This window comes from Balaenoptera acutorostrata, chromosome X, assembly GCF_949987535.1.
Source record: "Balaenoptera acutorostrata chromosome X, mBalAcu1.1, whole genome shotgun sequence".
Classification (NCBI taxonomy): domain Eukaryota; kingdom Metazoa; phylum Chordata; class Mammalia; order Artiodactyla; family Balaenopteridae; genus Balaenoptera; species Balaenoptera acutorostrata.
Window position 1 is genome coordinate 195,961 of NC_080085.1, and position 16,739 is coordinate 212,699.

Sequence of the window (16,739 nt, forward strand, 5' to 3'; positions counted from 1 at the left end):
GGGGCACAGGTGGGCTCCTGGGGGGTCCCCTCCCCCGTCCCCATCCAGGTACCCTGTTGCTGCAGGCTCGCCCACTTGTGGGACTTCATCCCCGAGGGCGTGCAGGCCTTGGGGGAGGGGGGCGCGGAGCCTGTCGACAACCCGTCGCCGCCCCCAAGGGGTCTGTGGGGAGGTGGGGGGGGCGGGGGGTGAGAGGCGGGCGTCCTCGGAACAGCGAGAGGCCTTGGGGGCGGGGGGAAGCAGCAGCCCTGCTGTACCACCGCGGCTGACCGCTCCTGCCACTGCAGAGCTGCCCGCGGGACGAGCTCCACCTGGACCCCCGGCCGGCACCTCCGTGGGCGGCGGGGAACCCAGAACCGTCTGCAGGGTCCCCAGTCCAGCAGGTGAGGCGTCCCCTGTGCTGTGGGTAATGGGGGGCAGCGAGGGAGCAGGTGGGACTCTGCAGCCGCTGGGGTCTCCCAGGTGAGACCTGAGCCCAGCGTGGGGATGGGAGGGGCCCCTGTGCAGTCAGCACCGGGGATCCAGGTCCTGGTCCCAGTGACCCGGGGCCACCGTGTGCACCATCACCAGCGGCTGGCCGGTTGTCAGGTGGCCCAGGCCCCACTGAGCCACCCCAGGTGCTCTGATACCCCAGGTATAGACTGGGGCTCGCTCGGGCGCCTCAGGCGTGCGCCCAGGCCCGCGTGGCTCAGGCCACTGGGTCGGGGGCGCCCTGGGGTCCTGGCGTCCCTCCTGACTCTGGGCTGGGGCAGTGCTGCCGGAGCCCCGGTGAGTGTGGGCCTGGGACGGCCCTTTAGGAGCAGAGGTGCCCCGCTCCGGGGCACCTTGTGCAGACCCTGCGTGGTCAGTGCACCAGTCCGGGGGGGCTCTGGGCGGGAGTGCGGCTGGCCTTGCCCCCAGCTGTCTTCAGAGCCCCAACAGCTGTGGCAGGTGAGGGTTCCCCGTCTGCCTTCTGGGGACTCGCCAAACTGTCCCTAACTGACTGGGAACCACCCTGTGGGCGGCCGGGCTGACCTCTGGCCCCGTGTTTGTCCGTCCCAGGCCCTAACGTTTGTGCATCCGTCCACGTGTCCTGAGCACCTGTCCTGTCTGTCTGTCCACAGGGCGGGTCTGACTGAAGGCGAGCCACACCCGCTGGAGCTCACGTTGGCAGTTCCTCCTCCATCGCCAGGTGCCCAGGGGCCAGCGTGTGCCGATGACCCAGGCCTCGGGGCCCCCAGGCTGCGGGGCGGGTGACGGCGGCCCCTGCCCAGGACAGGGCTGTGTGACCATCAACTGGGGAGTCGCCTGCCCACAGCCGCCTCAGTGGCCAGTCGCCGTGCCCGGCTGGGAAGGCAGGTGCCAGAGCCGGCCCTGCTCCCGCCCGTGGGGCTCTGCCCTGTGTGGTCCCACGTGGTGTGGCTCTGCGGGGGGCCGGCTCCTCCTCTCGCTGCCGGCCCTGCCGTGGGCGCGTCTTCTGTCCACCGCCGCGGGCCCAGCTGCAGGGTGGACGGACTCATTCCCTGAGGTCTGCTCAGCGCCCAGACCTTAGACGGCCTGTCCCTGGCCTGGGCAGGGGGACGCTCGTCGACCACCTCCCCCTGGACACGCGGGACCGCGCCCTCCCCTCAAGTCTCAGGTTGGTGCCGACTCAGCCGTGCCGGACCCGGGGGTGGCCCGAGCGGCGTGGAGGGTGGGCGTCGGGGCCTCCCTGTGGTGTCTGCGGGGAAGGCTCGCGCCCCGTCACGCACAGATCAGAAGTGACCGCGGGCGACAGCGGCCACCCGGGCCCACCGTGGCCGGAGGGTCAGGCTGCGAGTGCCCCGGGGCCCAGGGCCTGGGACCTGCGCCCCCGGCTCCTTGCCCTGAAGGCCTCCACACCCTGCGGTCTCCCCGCACTGACACCACCGTCTGTCCCCACGTCCCTCTGTGACCTGCGTTCGGAATCCCCGGCCGCTGTGTCCGTTTTTGTCCCAAGGTGAGCCTGGGGCTGAAAATCCTTAATTTCTTTATTTGAAAATACAAACGTGATCTCATAAAACGTTTTTAAACTGCTCTGCACAGCAAATAAAGATCAACTTTACATATTCTGTACATTTACACAAAAACAGTAGAAGATGATATGCTGACGTGGGCGCTCCCTCTGGGGGAGAAGCTGCGGCCAGGACAGTGGCCCCTGCGGGGGCGCCCGCGGGACGGAGGCGCCGGGGCTCCCGGAATGTTCCTGACGACCACACCCCGCCCCGAAGTCAGCGCACCTCCACGACCGCAGGCAGATCTCCCGGGTGGCGCCTGGGAGCCGCTCAGCCGGACGAGGTGAACCGTCGGCCAGGCGACGCGAGTCTGCAAACACCTACACTTGGAAGCTGGACGGCGGGGCCGAGGTCGCCCTGCCTGCCGGGGACGCTGGGGCGCGCGTGTCCTTGCCGCCAGGCCGGGCTGGGGCTCTCGCACGCGCGGCAGCTCCTCCGGGGCGGGTGGGGCCCCCCTCAGTGACTGTCTCTGGCCAGCTTCTGTGCTGAATAAATAAGAACGTCTCTCCATACAAACGCACTTCACTTTCTGTAAAAGAGCTCCACGAGCACGCCGTTCTGTTCCCGAGGCAGAGGCCGCGTTCACGCCCCGCGGAGGCCACAGGTCACGAGGGCGGCAGGTCGTCATCCCCGCACTCGTACTCATACAGCTCGACGGCGCCCAGGCCGGTTGGCACCTCGAAGAAGGGCCTCTGGGCCAGCGGGGACCGCAGCGCGCCCAGCTTCTGGTCCACGGGGCTGAGCTCCGCCTCGTACCTGCAGGGAGGGGCTTGGTGAGGACGCGGACAGGCGCGCCCCCCACCTGTGCTCCCCCACGGCCGGAGGCGCTGCTGGCAGACCCCCGATGCGTGAGCGCAGGACCGCCACGCCGACGGCCTCCTTGCTGAGTCCTGCCCGCGGGGAAAACAGGCACGTCCCCCGCCCAAACTCCTCCCGAGGGCGGGAGGAGGCACCCTCACTGTTGCAGGAGGCCGTGACCCCGACTCCAGGATGGTTGCCAGGAGGCCCGCGTGACCCCGGTGCCAAAGCAGGGCACAGTGTCACAAGAAACTGCAAGTGATCGCTGCAGCAGAATCCGAGAACAAACAAGAAGGCCCGTGTACCGTGACCAGGCCTGTCACGGGAAGGCAAGGCCGGTTCAACCACGAGAACCACACCGTATCTGTGTCGGCAGACGACAGGCGAGAAGCCACCTGGCCAAGGCAGCTGACGAAGCGCAGGATTCAGAGTCTCCGCGAACGGCAGTGAAGCGGAGCGTCCGCAGGCTGGGGAAGCACGTGGGCGGAAGCATCCCACAGCAGCGTCACGCTTCCCGGGCAGCGGGGGACTCCACCCCTGACGTGGGATCAAGGCCGGGCCGTCTCCCGTCACCACTCTGATCCAGCACCGTGCTGGGTGGTGGAGGAACCACCACAAGATGAACAAACCGTACTTCTCTACGTCACCAGTGAACTGCTGGGACGGAGACCTCAGCAGGACCGCTTCAATACCAAACACGACGACGTACTCGAGTACAAATCTCACAAAACACGTGTAAGAGCCATACACTGAAAACTACACAACACTGGCAGGAGAGATCAGAGGCCTAAATAAACGGAAAGAGTGCTTTGCGGGTCAGGAAGCCCGATGTCACTAAGGCGTCACTGTCCCCAGAGTGCTCATTCCTTTCTCAGAGTCTCAGCTTAATATCGTGTAGAGACAAGCTTGTTCGTAAACGTCCACGTCAAAACAAAGGAACCAGCACAGCCGACACCACGCTGAAGCACGTGGGGTCTCACCTCGCAGAGGCTGGGTGACCTCGCAGCTGCAGGAAGCACAGCCGGGTGGGCGGCCAGAGGCCAGCCACACCGGTCACGGGACAGACGGTCCCGAGACCAACTCACAGGTGGTCGCCCGGTCACGGTGCCAAGTCTCACCACGCAGAGACCCGGCTCAGCCCAGTAAACGTCTCCCAGGCGCTTCCTGGACAGTCAGGCCGAGTCTACGATTCACACAGAAGCCAAAGCAACCGGAGTGACCCCGACGGTCCTGAGCAAGACGAGAGTCGGAGGCCTCGCTGCGTGATCACTGCCGCACCCCGAGGCCACGGCAGGCGAGACGGCGTTGCACCGGGGGCCGGACAGAGACGAGCGTCAACAGAACCGAAGGAGCTCACAGACAGACCCACAGACACGGTCAATTGATTCTCAACGGAGATGCCGATCTGGTGGCCTTGCGTTACACTGGACATCCACGTGCATAAAAAGTAACCGGGACCAGACCCCATGCCCCACAGGGGAGGTCCCTCAGAGCAGATCACAGACCCAGCGCAAAGTGGAAAACGCTGCAACTTCCAGAAGAGTCTCTGTGGCTTTGGATTAGGCAATCATTTCTTACATGTGACGCCAAAGCCCAGCCCATAAAGACAAAGTGGCAAATGGCAGTTCATCAAAGTTCAGAGCGTCTCCTCCGTGATACACAAGGTTAGGAGAAGGAAAAGATACACCACAAACGGCGAGGAAATACAAGTCCCCTCTCTCCTGAAGGGCTTGTATCCAGAAGACGTAAAGAACCCGAGACTCGATCAAAAGGAAACAAGTAACCCACGATGGGGAACAGACAGAAGACACGGCCCTTCACCAGAAAAGGGCGACAAGGACAGCTAAAGCCGGGACGCAATCCTGCTGCACACGTCCGAGTGGCTACAATTAAAAAAACAAACCAACCGTAACCACGGCAGAGCCGGCGAGGATGTGGAGCGGCGGGAACGCACGCCCGACACCGGCGGGGACGCAAAGTGGCGCAGCCACGTGGGAAGATGGGTGGGCGGCTCGTGGAGGTGACCCGGAACCTCCCGCCCAGGCTCTGAGCCAGGAGACGAGCGCTTACAGCCCCACGAAACCAGCTCGCACGTCTCAACCGCGCAGCCGTCCACGCGTGCCCAGGCCCGAAGCAACGGACACCAGCAAGCAAGCGTCCATCGCCGGTGAGGACGCGGCCAGGTGTGAAGGGGCCCAACCTCCTGACGCGCCCAGGGACGCGCGGGGCTCTGAGAGGCCGCGTGCTGAGAGCAAAGGCGGGCGTGAAGGGGCTGGGGGATTCCACCTCTGTGACCTTCTGGAAAAGGCCAAACACCTGGACCAAAGACAGGCCCTGAGGGTGGGCGGGGTCCGGGGTGACAGGCGTGCTCACCGTCCCGCCCACTCTGAACCCCCTCGGACCCCTGGGCAGGCAGCGCCGCTGTCGGCAAGCTGAAGCCCCCTCCTCAGAGGCGGAGGGTGACCGTCAGGCCCCGGGCTCCGCTGCCACCCGTGCGCCACACACACGAGCAGCCATGCCAGCCCCGGCCCTGGGGCCGAGCAGCCACGGCAGGGGAAGAGGCAGGCGGGGAGGCTCTGGGCGGGACCGGGTGGGGGTCCGAGCCCGTCAGGGACCCAGGCATGAACGCTGGACCCCAACCCTCCTCCACCGCAAGGCTGCTTTCAAGCCTGAGGACCAAGGCCCTGGGGGAGACGCGCAGTCCCCGGCCCCCCTCACCTGTCCACACCCGCCAGCCACGGGGGAGGAGGGGCGTCGGCGGCAGGCGCGCCCACTGAGCTACAACCACGCTCCCCGACGGGAAGCCCCACGAGGGGCTGCCCTGCCAGCTCCCCCGGCCACCCTTCCGCAGGGGTGGGCTCTGCGCCCCTCAAGCCGCCTGCTGGTCCCACCCCCGAGGGCGAGGGAGCTCGGGAGATGGCACATGGGACCCCGGAGGACCCTGTGTAGAGCCGCGGAAGGGCCTGGCTCAGCAGGAAGCCCTCCCGGGGCCAGGGCAGCGTGAGGCCGGGCGGTTGGGAGCGGAGTGAGCGCCCGGGGACAGGGCGGGGAGCTGCGGGCCCAGCCTCCACAGGTCCCTGTCCTCGGGGTGGGGCGGTGGCAGGTGGAGCAAAGCAGGCATCTGGGCTGTGACACAGGGGGAGTGTCCCCGTCCCCCCAGCTGGCCGTCCCCGCGTCCCGGGCCCCCGTCCCCCCACCTGCATCCCCGCATCCCGGGCCCCCGTTCCCCCCAGCTGGCCGTCCCCGTGTCCTGGGCCCCCGTCCCCCCACCTGCGTCCCCGCGTCCCGGGCCCCCGTGTCCCCGCCGCGCCCTTACTCATCGTCCCAGGGCTCCCCCACGGCCTCCTCAGCCACCAGGATGTCGTACTCCTCGGCGGCGTACCTCTCCCAGTCGGACATCTCGGGGCCCTCGCTCTCGCTCTCCTGCGGGAAGCATGCGCGTCATGTCACCCGGGCGGGGGGCGGGGGGAGGGGGAGAGGACCCGGAGGTGCCCACGCGCCCCGCCCCCCCCCACCCTGAACAGGGAGACCCGCTCTCCTGCGGGAAGCATGCACGTCATGTCACCCGAGGGGGAGGGGAGGGGACCCGGAGGTGCCCCCGCGCCCCGCGCCCCACTCCCCCCGCTCACCCTGAACACGGAGACCTGCTCTCTCTGCTCGTGGTCCAGGTACTTCTCAATGTTGAAGAAGGTGTCGAAGAAGACGCTGGCCAGCTTGCACTTCTTCAGGTCGTGAAGCGTGATCCTCCCTGCGGGCAGGGGCGGCACGTGAGCTCACGCGGCTCCCACGTGCGCCCAGGAGCCGCGTCCCCTCCGTGCGTGCGTAACGACGCGCCTCAGGACCCAGCGCCCCCCGCCGCGAGCCAGGCCACGGGTGTGGGCAGAAGCCCGGGGGAGGGGGAGGGCGGGAGACAGGGCCCGACGCAGCGAGGGCCGCGCGCGAGTCACCTGAGGGCGGGACCGGAGCTGCCCTGGACCCGCGGACACGGGGCAGGAGGCCCTAAGCCAGGGCAGGAAGGCCCAGGACACCGTGGCCCCCGGTGCCGACACCTGAGACCAGGGTGCAGGACACGGACGCACGACACCGACTGAGGCGGGTGGGTCCGGGCAGAGCCAGCCTCTGACCCTGGAAGGTGTCCTGGGCGCCCCTGGACGGACGCACCTGGTGGGCTCCCGGCTCCCACACCCACCAAACACACCCCGGGGGCCCCAGCACAGGGCCGGACGAGGGGGAGCCGAGGGCGGGGGGGGCCCTCTGAAGTGCCCACACCGGGCGTCCTGGGCTTGGGGTCCCCACGTGGGCCGTGAAGGAGCACAGGCACCGGGCCATGGGGTCGGGGACCCCCTCCCCCGGGGGTGTCCCTGTCTCACGGGGGCACCCCGCCCCCCAGCATCACCTTCGCTCTGGGGCTTCACCAGGTCCAGCATCTGGCACAGGCAGTCCTCAAAGGGCAGGGCCTCGATGGCCATGCTGTCCAGCCGGCGGCACTGCTCCTCATAGAAGTACTCCAGCTCGTACATGGACAGCACCCCGTCCCCATCCAGGTCCATGCAGCGGAACCAGTACTCGATGCTGTGACGCCGGGCCACGGTCAGCATGGCCGCCCAGCACGGACCCCAGCACCCGGGGACGCCTCCCCCAGCGCGAGCCCCGCCTGGGACAGACGCCACCACCCGGACACCCCTCCCTCAGCGCGAGCCCCGCCTGGGACAGACGCCACCACCCGGACACCCCTCCCCCAGCGCGAGCCCCGCCTGGGACAGACGCCACCACCCGGGGACCCCTCCCTCAGCGCAAGCCCCGCCTGGGACAGACGCCACCACCCGGACACCCCTCCCCCAGCGCGAGCCCCGCCTGGGACAGACGCCACCACCCGGACACCCCTCCCTCAGCGCGAGCCCCGCCTGGGACAGACGCCACCACCCGGGGACCCCTCCCCCAGTGCGAGCCCCGCCTGGGACAGACGCCACCACCCGGGGACCCCTCCCCCAGCGCGAGCCCCGCCTGGGACAGACGTCACCACCCGGGGACCCCTCCCCCAGCGCGAGCCCCGCCTGAGACAGACGCCACCTCCTGGGGACGCCTCCCCCAGCGGGAGCCCCGCCTGGGACAGACGCCACCACCCGCGGACCCTCCCCCAGCGCGAGCCCCGCCTGTGCCTGACCTTGCCCAGGTGGATCACGGAGGGGGGCGCCCTCGCTCAGGGCTGACCACCAGCCCCTGCTTCTAAGTGTTCCAGCAAGTGGAGCAGAGGGCAGCTGCCAGATACTCACCTGGTCGGGGTTTTCTTGTCTTCCTCGGAGATCAAGAACCAGACAAAGTCAGCGTAGCTTATTTTTCCTTCTTTCTGCACTTTTCTCCCTCTGGATTCAGGGCCGGAACCGACAGACAAAGACTGCGTCAGGCAGCAGTGGCCTGAGGCGGGGTCCCCCCCCACCTCCCCCGGGGAGGAGGCCCAGTTTTGCGCCCTTGGTTCCTCCTCGGGACAAGGCCTGAGAGACCACGTGACCCGGAGGAGGGTCCCTGGGGCCCAGCTGGGGCAGGAGCAGCCGCTGTGGTCACAGCCGCCTCACAGCCTCAGGGGCAGGGGCCTGTGTCCCCCGACTCACGACCTCGTGGCAAAGGTGTGTACGCGTGTCCCTAACTCACCTCATGCGACAATGGCGTGTCCCTTACATGTGACCTCGTGTGACAAAGGTGTGTACGCGTGTCCCTAACTCACGACCTCATGCGACAATGGCGTGTCCCTTACATGTGACCTCATGTGAGTGGCATGTGTCCCTTACATGTGACCTCATGTGACAAAGGTGTGTACGCGTGTCCCTAACTCACGATCTCATGTGACAATGGTGTGTCCCTTACATGTGACCTCATGTGAGTGGCATGTGTCCCGGACTCGTGACCTCGTGTGACAAAGGTGTGTACGCATGTCCCTAACTCACGACCTCATATGACAATGGTGTGTCCCTTACATGTGACCTCATGTGAGTGGCATGTGTCGACTCGTGACCTCGTGTGACAAAGGTGTGTACACGTGTCCCTGACTCACGACCTCATGTGACGATGGCGTGTCCCTTACATGTGACCTGTGAGTGGCATGTGTCCCCAACTCGTGACCTCGTGTGACAAAGTGTACACGTGTCCCTGACTCACGACCTCATGTGACGATAGCACACGCTCCCAGAGCACGGCCACCTCACATCAGGAGCGAATGAGTCAGACCCGGATGCGTGTGCGGAACGTCAGCCCAAACCCCGACGAGAGCGGCTGGGACGCACCGCGTCACGGCTCCGGAGAAGATCCTCTCGATCATCTTGGTGGATATGGCTGCAAAAGAGGAAGCCGGCCGTGAGCCCCGCACGCTGCTCCTCGCCCAGCGTCACAGCTGTGCAGGTGGCCGGGCGGGCTCAGGTCTGAAGGCCGAGACCCGAGCCCGGTCAGGCGGAACCCTCGGGACCGAATCTCCTGCTCCTGGCCTCCCTCAGCGCTGCCCGGCGCGTTCCAGTCCCGGACCTGAGCCCAGAGCAAAGCAGAGTGAAGAGCTGGCCCAGGGGCCCCAAGACAGAGCGGGCGGTAAAGGCAGGACGCACACGTCCACCCTCTCGGAGGCTCTGCCTCCAAACACTCAGTTGTGATCAGCACACAAATGCATCCAACCCGCCGGCAACTAAGAGGATGGAAGAGTGAAAGACACCATGTCAGTCGGCTGGGGCTGCCATGAAGCACTGCAGACGGGGCGGCTTAAACGGCCCACGTTATTTCTCCCCCAGTCCCGGAGGCTGCAGTCTGAGATCCCGGTGTGGGCAGGGCTGGTCCCTCCTGAGGCCTCTCTCCTGGGCGTGTAGACGGCCCTCTCCTCCCTGTGTCCTCACAGGGCTGTCCCTCTGTGTGTGTCTGGGCCCTGATCTCTTCTTATAAGGACACCTGTCCTGTGGGATCAGGACCCACCCTAGTGACCTCATTTTACCTTCATCCCCTCTTTGAAGGCCTCATCTCCAAATACTGTCACATCCTGAGGTCCAGGGGGTCAGGGCTTCATCGTGTAAATTTTGGGGACACTTTTCAGCCCATACCCAAGATCTATAGCCACAAAAATGGGGAAATAAAGACCAAGTGTCTTTTCCCCCAAGTCATCCGGCCTCACTGAAAGTCGCCTCTAATGGGAAATGACCGGATGGTGTCAGAGGCTGAACAGTGTTTCTCAGAAAGACACGTCCGCGTCCTGACTCCTGGGCTGCGAACGGGACCTTATGTGGAAACAGGGTCTCTGCAGATGTGATGCAGTGAAGGGTCTGAGATGAGGTCCTCCTGGAGGAGGGTGGCCCTACATCCAGTGACAGGGTCCTTATAAGACACAGAAGAGGAGAGACCCAGACACAGAGGAGAAACCACATGAAGATGAAGGCAGAGACGGGAGGGAGGCGGCCACAAGCCCAGGGACACCTGGAGCCCCCAGAAGCTGGAAGAGGCAGGAAGGACCCTCCCCTGGAGCCTCTGGAGGGAGCGCGGCCCTGGGACACCCTGACCTCAGGCGTCTGGTTCCCAGGACTGGGGGAGGGTGGATTTTAAGCCCCCGATTTGCGGTAACCCGATACAGCCGCCTCAGGAAGCCCCTCCTGGATGACAGTCCTTCATAAATGCGTTGGTTTTGGACCTCTGGCCTCAGAACTGGGAGGATAATTTCCTGTTCTTTGAGGGTCCCTCCCCATCCCGCCATGACGACAGCCCCAGGGAACTGGACAGCTGACTCAGACTCACTGCCACGACCGGCAATCTGAGACCAGAACCCACTCGTCCGTGGGACACGGGACAGGTCAGCTCTGCCCCTCTGCCCGTTCCTTCCCACGACGTAAGGAGGAGCCCTGCCGCCTCTAGTGCAGGACCTGGTAGGTTAGGAAGCGGCAGATGGAAGGGGAGGGACGCATCACGGCACTCACGTCCACAGCTGGGGGACTGTGCCCGAAGCCACCCAGTGTCCTGTGCTGGCCGCAAGACCACGGTCCCCACAGTCAGTCGTGTCTCCAGGACAGACGAGGCCACAACGCCACCAGCCCAGCCTGGTGACAAAGCCCCAACACCGGCCCCACAAGATGCCCTGACGTGAGACCTCGATGGGGTGGACACAGGGACACCGGGATGTGGGCACCAGGAGAGGGTCGTGGGGACAGGCGGGGACAGGTGACCCCCGATCTGGGGAACCACGTGCCGGCCACCACGGGTCTGCGCCTGGAGCTATTCCCGAGATCACAGAGGGAGTTGGAGTTGAGACCAGGCGTCGAATTTAGGGACGGAGTTGAGAGAGACCCACGTCCGCTCAGGCGTCCACACGCCAGCGTCCACGGCACCCTCGCAAGGCCAGTCCGAGAGATGTAGCAAGCAGACAGTGCCCCGGGGAGCTCACGTCCGGGCCCCGTCACCACAGACAAGACACACGCCCTGAGGATGCAGAAATTCGGTTGTGCGCGTGGGTACGTGAAACATCCGTTACACGAAAACGTGCAGTCTTAAGAAAATTGTTTCTAAAACTAAGAACCCACGGCGCACTTAAATTCTGGCCCACTCTGTGTACCCTGAAAATGTGATTTCTTGTCACGGGAGGTGGGAGGTGATAATTTTCTCTCATCAAAGAAGCATTGACACTGGATTCCCCCCTGCTGCTCCTCAACTGTGAGAGGCCAGAGTGCAACTTCTCAGGCCTTTCTGTGGTGAGAAGGCACGGAAGCTCACAGTCAAACCCAGAAGCCAGAAGTACAACCTCTCAGAGAACCGCGTCTCCGCTCCGCCGTTCCCTCCCCTCAGGACGGCTCCCGGGGGCCCGCCGCCGCCGTCCCACCCGCCCCGGCCCCAGTGGCCCCGAGCTGGCATCTGGCCTCAGGACGGTGCCCAGAGCCGCCCACGCAGACAGGGCACCGTCCACTCTGCAGACGGGCCGCTCGAGGCCCCGACACAGAGCAGGAAGCCGCGGGAGGAGGGAGGGAGCGAGGGGAACGCTGCCGAGAGATACAGCATACGGGGACAGTTTGCTCAGCTCTGGGAACAGGTGCTGGGGGCTCAGGGCGGCACCCAGACTGGCCCACGCCGGGGCTCATCAGGGGACCTGGCGTGAAATGACGGGTGGGGTGGCCCCGAAACACTTGAGCACAAATGGAGGGGAGGTGGGCGGGGAGAGCGGGGGGACGGACGGACGGACGCAGCCTGTGTGGGGCAGCCGCTGCCTCTGCTCAGGACGGGGGCTCCACGCCCCCCAGAGAGCGCCTCCACCAACAGCAGGACCTGTGTGTCCCGGTCCCCGCGGGTCCCGTGCTGTCCCGTGTCCGCCCCGACCCCCATCCGTCCCGTGCCGTGTCCCGTGTCCGCCCCGGTCCCCGTGTGTCCCGTGCCGTGTCCCGTGTCCGCCCCGGTCCCCGTGCGTCCCGTGCCGTGTCCCGTGTCCGCCCCGTTCCCTGTGCATCCCGTGCCGTGTCCCACGTCCGCCCCGGTCCCCGTGCGTCCCGTGCCGTGTCCCGCGTCCGCCCCGGTCCCCGTGCGTCCCGTGCTGCGTCCCCGCTGCCCGCCGGCCCCGCCCTCACCGTGGTCGCTGTGCTGGGCCAGGTCCTGCGCGTCAATGAGCAGGTCGTGGTCCGTGTCCAGCTCCCAGAACTTGCAGTAGATGACGTAGAAGTGCTCGTAGGAGAAGAACTCGGTCAGCTGGTTGATGTCCGCCTCGTCTTCCAGGAGTGCCACGTTCTGCCAGGACAGACCCAGAAGACCGCTGCCAGGCACCTCCGGCTGCAGTGTGGAGACGGGCCTCCCGCAGGTGGGACCCCCCCCCACCCCGCCCCACCCTGCCCAGGAGTCTCACGTCCTGAGGGTGGAGGGTCCGCGCTGGTGGAGACCTGCTTGAGGGCTGGGAGCCCAGCACCCAGGTCGGGGCGCACCGGGCAGGGCCCCGAGACTGCAGCACAGAGCAGCCCAAGCACGCACGCTCTCGTGGCCGGGGGCTCCTGACGCGAGCGGGTCAGCCCCGCCCTTGTCGACACGCACAGGTCCACAGAACCCGGGTGCACCCACTCCCCAGAGGGCGGGGCCGTGCCTCCGGGATGGACAAGGGGAAAGGAAGGGTACACGACGAATGGAAGAAGAAAAAGGGTGGGCGGGTGGATAAAGGAAAGGAAGGAAAATGAACGGATGATGGACGAGTCGGGGGACGAGGGACGGATGACGGTGGAGGGATGCAAGGTGGGTGGGGTAGTGATGACAGGTGAGCAGATGAATGGGGTGACCGCGGATAAGCTGGGTGCTGGATGGAGGGATGCAAGGTGGGTGGGGTAATGATGACAGGTGGGCAGATGAATGGGGTGACCGCGGATAAGCTGGGTGCTGGGTGGAGGGATGGAAGGTGGGTGGGGTAACGATGACAGGTGGGCACATGAATGGGGTGACCGTGGATAAGCTGGGTGCTGGATGGGTGACCGCGGATAAGCTGGGTGCTGGGTGGAGAGATGGAAGGTGGGTGGGGTAACGATGACAGGTGGGCAGATGAATGGGGTGACCGCGGATAAGCTGGGTGCTGGATGGAGGGATGCAAGGTGGGTGGGGTAATGATGACAGGTGGGCAGATGAATGGGGTGACCGCGGATAAGCTGGGTGCTGGGTGGAGGGGTGGAGGAATGGAGAATGGGAGGGTGGAGGGAGGCGGATGGAGAGTGGGTGGGTGGAGGGAGGCGGATGGAGGATGGGAGGGTGGAGGGAGGGGAATGGAGGATGGGAGGGTGGACAGAGGGATGATCTAGGGGTTGGTGTAGCGACGGGTTACTGGTGGGGGAGTGGAGGGATGAACGAGTGCGTGGGTAGATGAAGAAGGGGATGGTGGGTAGGGGATGGAGGCAGGAACAGGTGATAGTGTGCTGGAGGGATGGGTAACGGCTGGGTGGATGGACAAGGAGGTGGACGACGGGTGGGTGGACCGGGTGGGGGACCGGGTGGGGGAAACAGGTGATGCGTCAGCCGATGGAGGGACGGGTGACAGGCTGGTGGGTGCAGGGAGAGACGACGGGTGGGCAGAGGGGTGAGTGGACCGACGGACGACGTGTATGTGGATAAAGAATGGACTACTGGCGTGTGGGCGGAGAAACGGATGACGCTGGGGAAGGGAAGGGAGGGAGGGAGGCTGGGTGGGGTAATGACGACGGGTGGGCAGACGGGTGGGGTGACCGCTGACAGGTTGGTGGAGGGATGGGGGATCGCTGGGGGGCGGGCGGAGGGATGGGTGGGTGGGTCGCGGTGGATGCCGGGAGGCTGGATGAGTGGGCGGGGGCATGCAGGAGGCCCCGTGCCCCTCGGGCAGCCGCCACCCACCTGCAGGAACGTGCTCCTCCGGAGCTCCGTGCACGTGATCCTCCCGGACCAAGACCTGTTGACCGTGTAGAAGATCCTCTGTATGACCTGTAGGAGGAGGCCCGTCGGCTGAGCACCGGGACGCGGGGGGCTGGGGGCCCCGCACGTGACTGTGCAGCAACCCCACGTGTGGTCCTGCAGGTACCCCGCCTGCGACCTCGCCGCCAAGCTCCTGCCTGGCCTCACCAGGAGCTCCGCACCCTGGGCCGCAGGGCCCCGTGTCGCCAGCAGAGGGCGACCGCTCCGCACGTCATCAGACGGTGGGGGGGAAGCAGTCCTGCCTCCAGCTGCAGGGAGGACACAGGTGGCAGGAGAGGCGGACCCGCTGCCACATGCAGGGGGATGTCCGGGTGAGATGGCCACACCTGAGCTAGGACGGCGTGGGCATGCAGTTCCTGTGTGGCTGGGAGTCTTTCTTACACTGCGGGTGGTTTGAGAAACTGCTCCCAATGCTTCCACGGACGCTCAACTGACCACTGAATGGAAAACGTTAAGGCCAGAGAGTGACCCCTGCGCCCTGCACAGTGAGGCCCACCTTGGCCACGGGGCTTAGCTCTGCTCCCAGGTGGGGACGCCCCTCGCCTGTCCCGGGGCATCTGCTCACCTGTCCTCATCTGAGACGTCCCCTCGCCTGTCCCTGTCACGGGCTGTCCCCTCACCCGTCCTCCTCCCGGGGCATCCCCTCCCCCGTCCCTGCTGCAGGCCGTCCCCTCCGCCCGGACGTGCCCTGCCTTGTCCTGTCTGCGCAGGGAGGCCGGGGCACGGGAACGGGGCTCCTGGCACCCAGCCCCGTTCACACGCAGCGCTCCCTGCCGCCGCTGGAATAGGCACGGCTCCGAGCACCGCTCCTCGGCGACGACCCCTCAGGGCGACGTGGAGCGGTGAAGGGGCGGAGGGAGGCCTGTGGAACCGCGGGCACGTGGGCTTCCACGAGCGACGGCTCCGTGCCATGGGGCCGCGGCGCCGCCCACCTCCACCCAGAGCCGGAGGGCCGTCCTCCACCCAGAGCCGGACGCCCACCTCCACCCAGAGCCGGACGCCCACCTCCACCCAGAGCCGGAGGGCCGTCCTCCCCAGGCGACCTCTGACCGGGGCAGGGGCGGGGGCTGGGCTGTGGCGTCCTCGTGTCCCCGGGCCAGGCCCTCAGGCTGAGGGGCCCAGGCTGCCCAGAGAGGGAGACCGCTGGGTCTGTGGACGTCCCCTCGCCTGCCCCGACCTGTCCGAGCCCGGGGCACGCGGCCAGGACCACCCAGGCTCTCGCTGAGCGCGCCCAGCTGGGGCCCAGCTGGGACCCAGGTGGGACACACAGCCCACCCGCGCCCGAGCCCCACACCCTCTTCCTGGTGAGAAAGCGGGGCTGTGAAGGGCCACGGGTGCAGGGGCTGGGTGTCCGTTCCCTCACGGCGGGCCTGGAGCCCGGGCCTCAGGCGCCCACGGAAGCCACAGGGGCAGCGGACGTGCTCGTACTCACCGTGGTGATGTAGCGGGAGTGGAACTCCGACGCTTCCTTCAGGAATGCCAAGCCCGGGTGGGTGTTCACCACGTCCTGCAGACGGGGGACGGGACACGGCCCTGGGATATGCCGCCAGGCCCAGGGATAAGCGCGCACGTGTCCACCACCAACACCCAGGTTCACACATCCAGCCACAGAGCCGCTCACGCAGCGTCAGCCCAGACACACGGTTACGTGAAATCACATCAAATTAAAGGATCACACAGAATCATCTGGGACACGAGCTAAGGAAGCACGCCAGCTGTCGCGGCCGAAGGTAACAATCTGACACGTATAAAGGTATGAAAGACCACCAGGGAACTCCACCCCAGATCCTGAGAAAGAAAACTGGTGATATCCTCACTTAACAAAGCACTGCAGTCCCAGGAGCCCTTTAAGTCGCTTCCATTCAAATGGCTTGGTAACTTCGGTTACTCCGTGTTCACGTGGAACACGCGGGTAACCGGGGACCGCCTTCGATTCCCCTCTACAGGACGTAACAGAGAGCGCTAAACAAAACCGTGTTTACAGGAACCAGAACGGCGTGTGGAAATGCGCGTTCTGCAAACCGCGAGAGGCCTCTCGTGGGCGGCCCGGCGCCCGAAGGTGCGACTCCACGCTCCGCGGGCTCAGGTGTGCAGCTGTCTACACCGTCCTGCCTCTCACGCAGGTCTGGAGGGGCTGCACGGAGCCAGCTTCGGAGGAGCCCGCCTGCCTGCCCGCCAGCCCCCGGGGTGTAGACACCGGGGCGCGCCTGCGAGGAGGGGGCGGGGGCGAGGGCGTGTGCGGCGGGGAGGCGGGGACGCACCTGCAAGAAGGGGATGAAGTCCTCCTGCGCCAGGGAGTTGCCGCCGGGGCTCACGAGCAGGTGGACGAACTTGGCCGCGTCATCGTGACAGCTCTGGAGCATCCTGGGCGACAGAGGGCACCCCAGCTGCACCCCGCGCGCGTCCACAGGCCCCTCCCCAGACTCCGGAGGACGGGCACAGACGGACGGGGCCCCGCAAGGGACACGGCGGCCGTGCCGGGCACCCCCGGACATCCGTCTCCGTCCCTTACTG

At 66.2% G+C, this 16,739-nt stretch overlaps 1 protein-coding gene across 2 annotated transcripts in view; it reads right to left on the reverse strand.

The window, feature by feature from the left end:
* Positions 1 to 1,970: 1,970 nt before the first annotated feature.
* PPP2R3B (protein phosphatase 2 regulatory subunit B''beta) overlaps positions 1,971 to 16,739 on the reverse strand; it is a 63,258-nt gene continuing 48,489 nt past the window's right edge. For both annotated transcript variants that reach the window (XM_057539153.1, XM_057539154.1), the window contains exons 4-13: positions 16,487 to 16,589; positions 15,658 to 15,732; positions 14,148 to 14,234; positions 12,380 to 12,536; positions 9,089 to 9,137; positions 8,084 to 8,173; positions 7,207 to 7,382; positions 6,440 to 6,558; positions 6,127 to 6,233; positions 1,971 to 2,768 (exon numbers count right to left, since the gene is read on the reverse strand). In XM_057539153.1, coding sequence (XP_057395136.1) covers positions 2,618 to 2,768; positions 6,127 to 6,233; positions 6,440 to 6,558; positions 7,207 to 7,382; positions 8,084 to 8,173; positions 9,089 to 9,137; positions 12,380 to 12,536; positions 14,148 to 14,234; positions 15,658 to 15,732; positions 16,487 to 16,589 — 1,114 coding nt within the window. In that variant the 3' untranslated portion in view covers positions 1,971 to 2,617. The remainder of the gene's footprint in view (positions 2,769 to 6,126; positions 6,234 to 6,439; positions 6,559 to 7,206; positions 7,383 to 8,083; positions 8,174 to 9,088; positions 9,138 to 12,379; positions 12,537 to 14,147; positions 14,235 to 15,657; positions 15,733 to 16,486; positions 16,590 to 16,739) is intronic.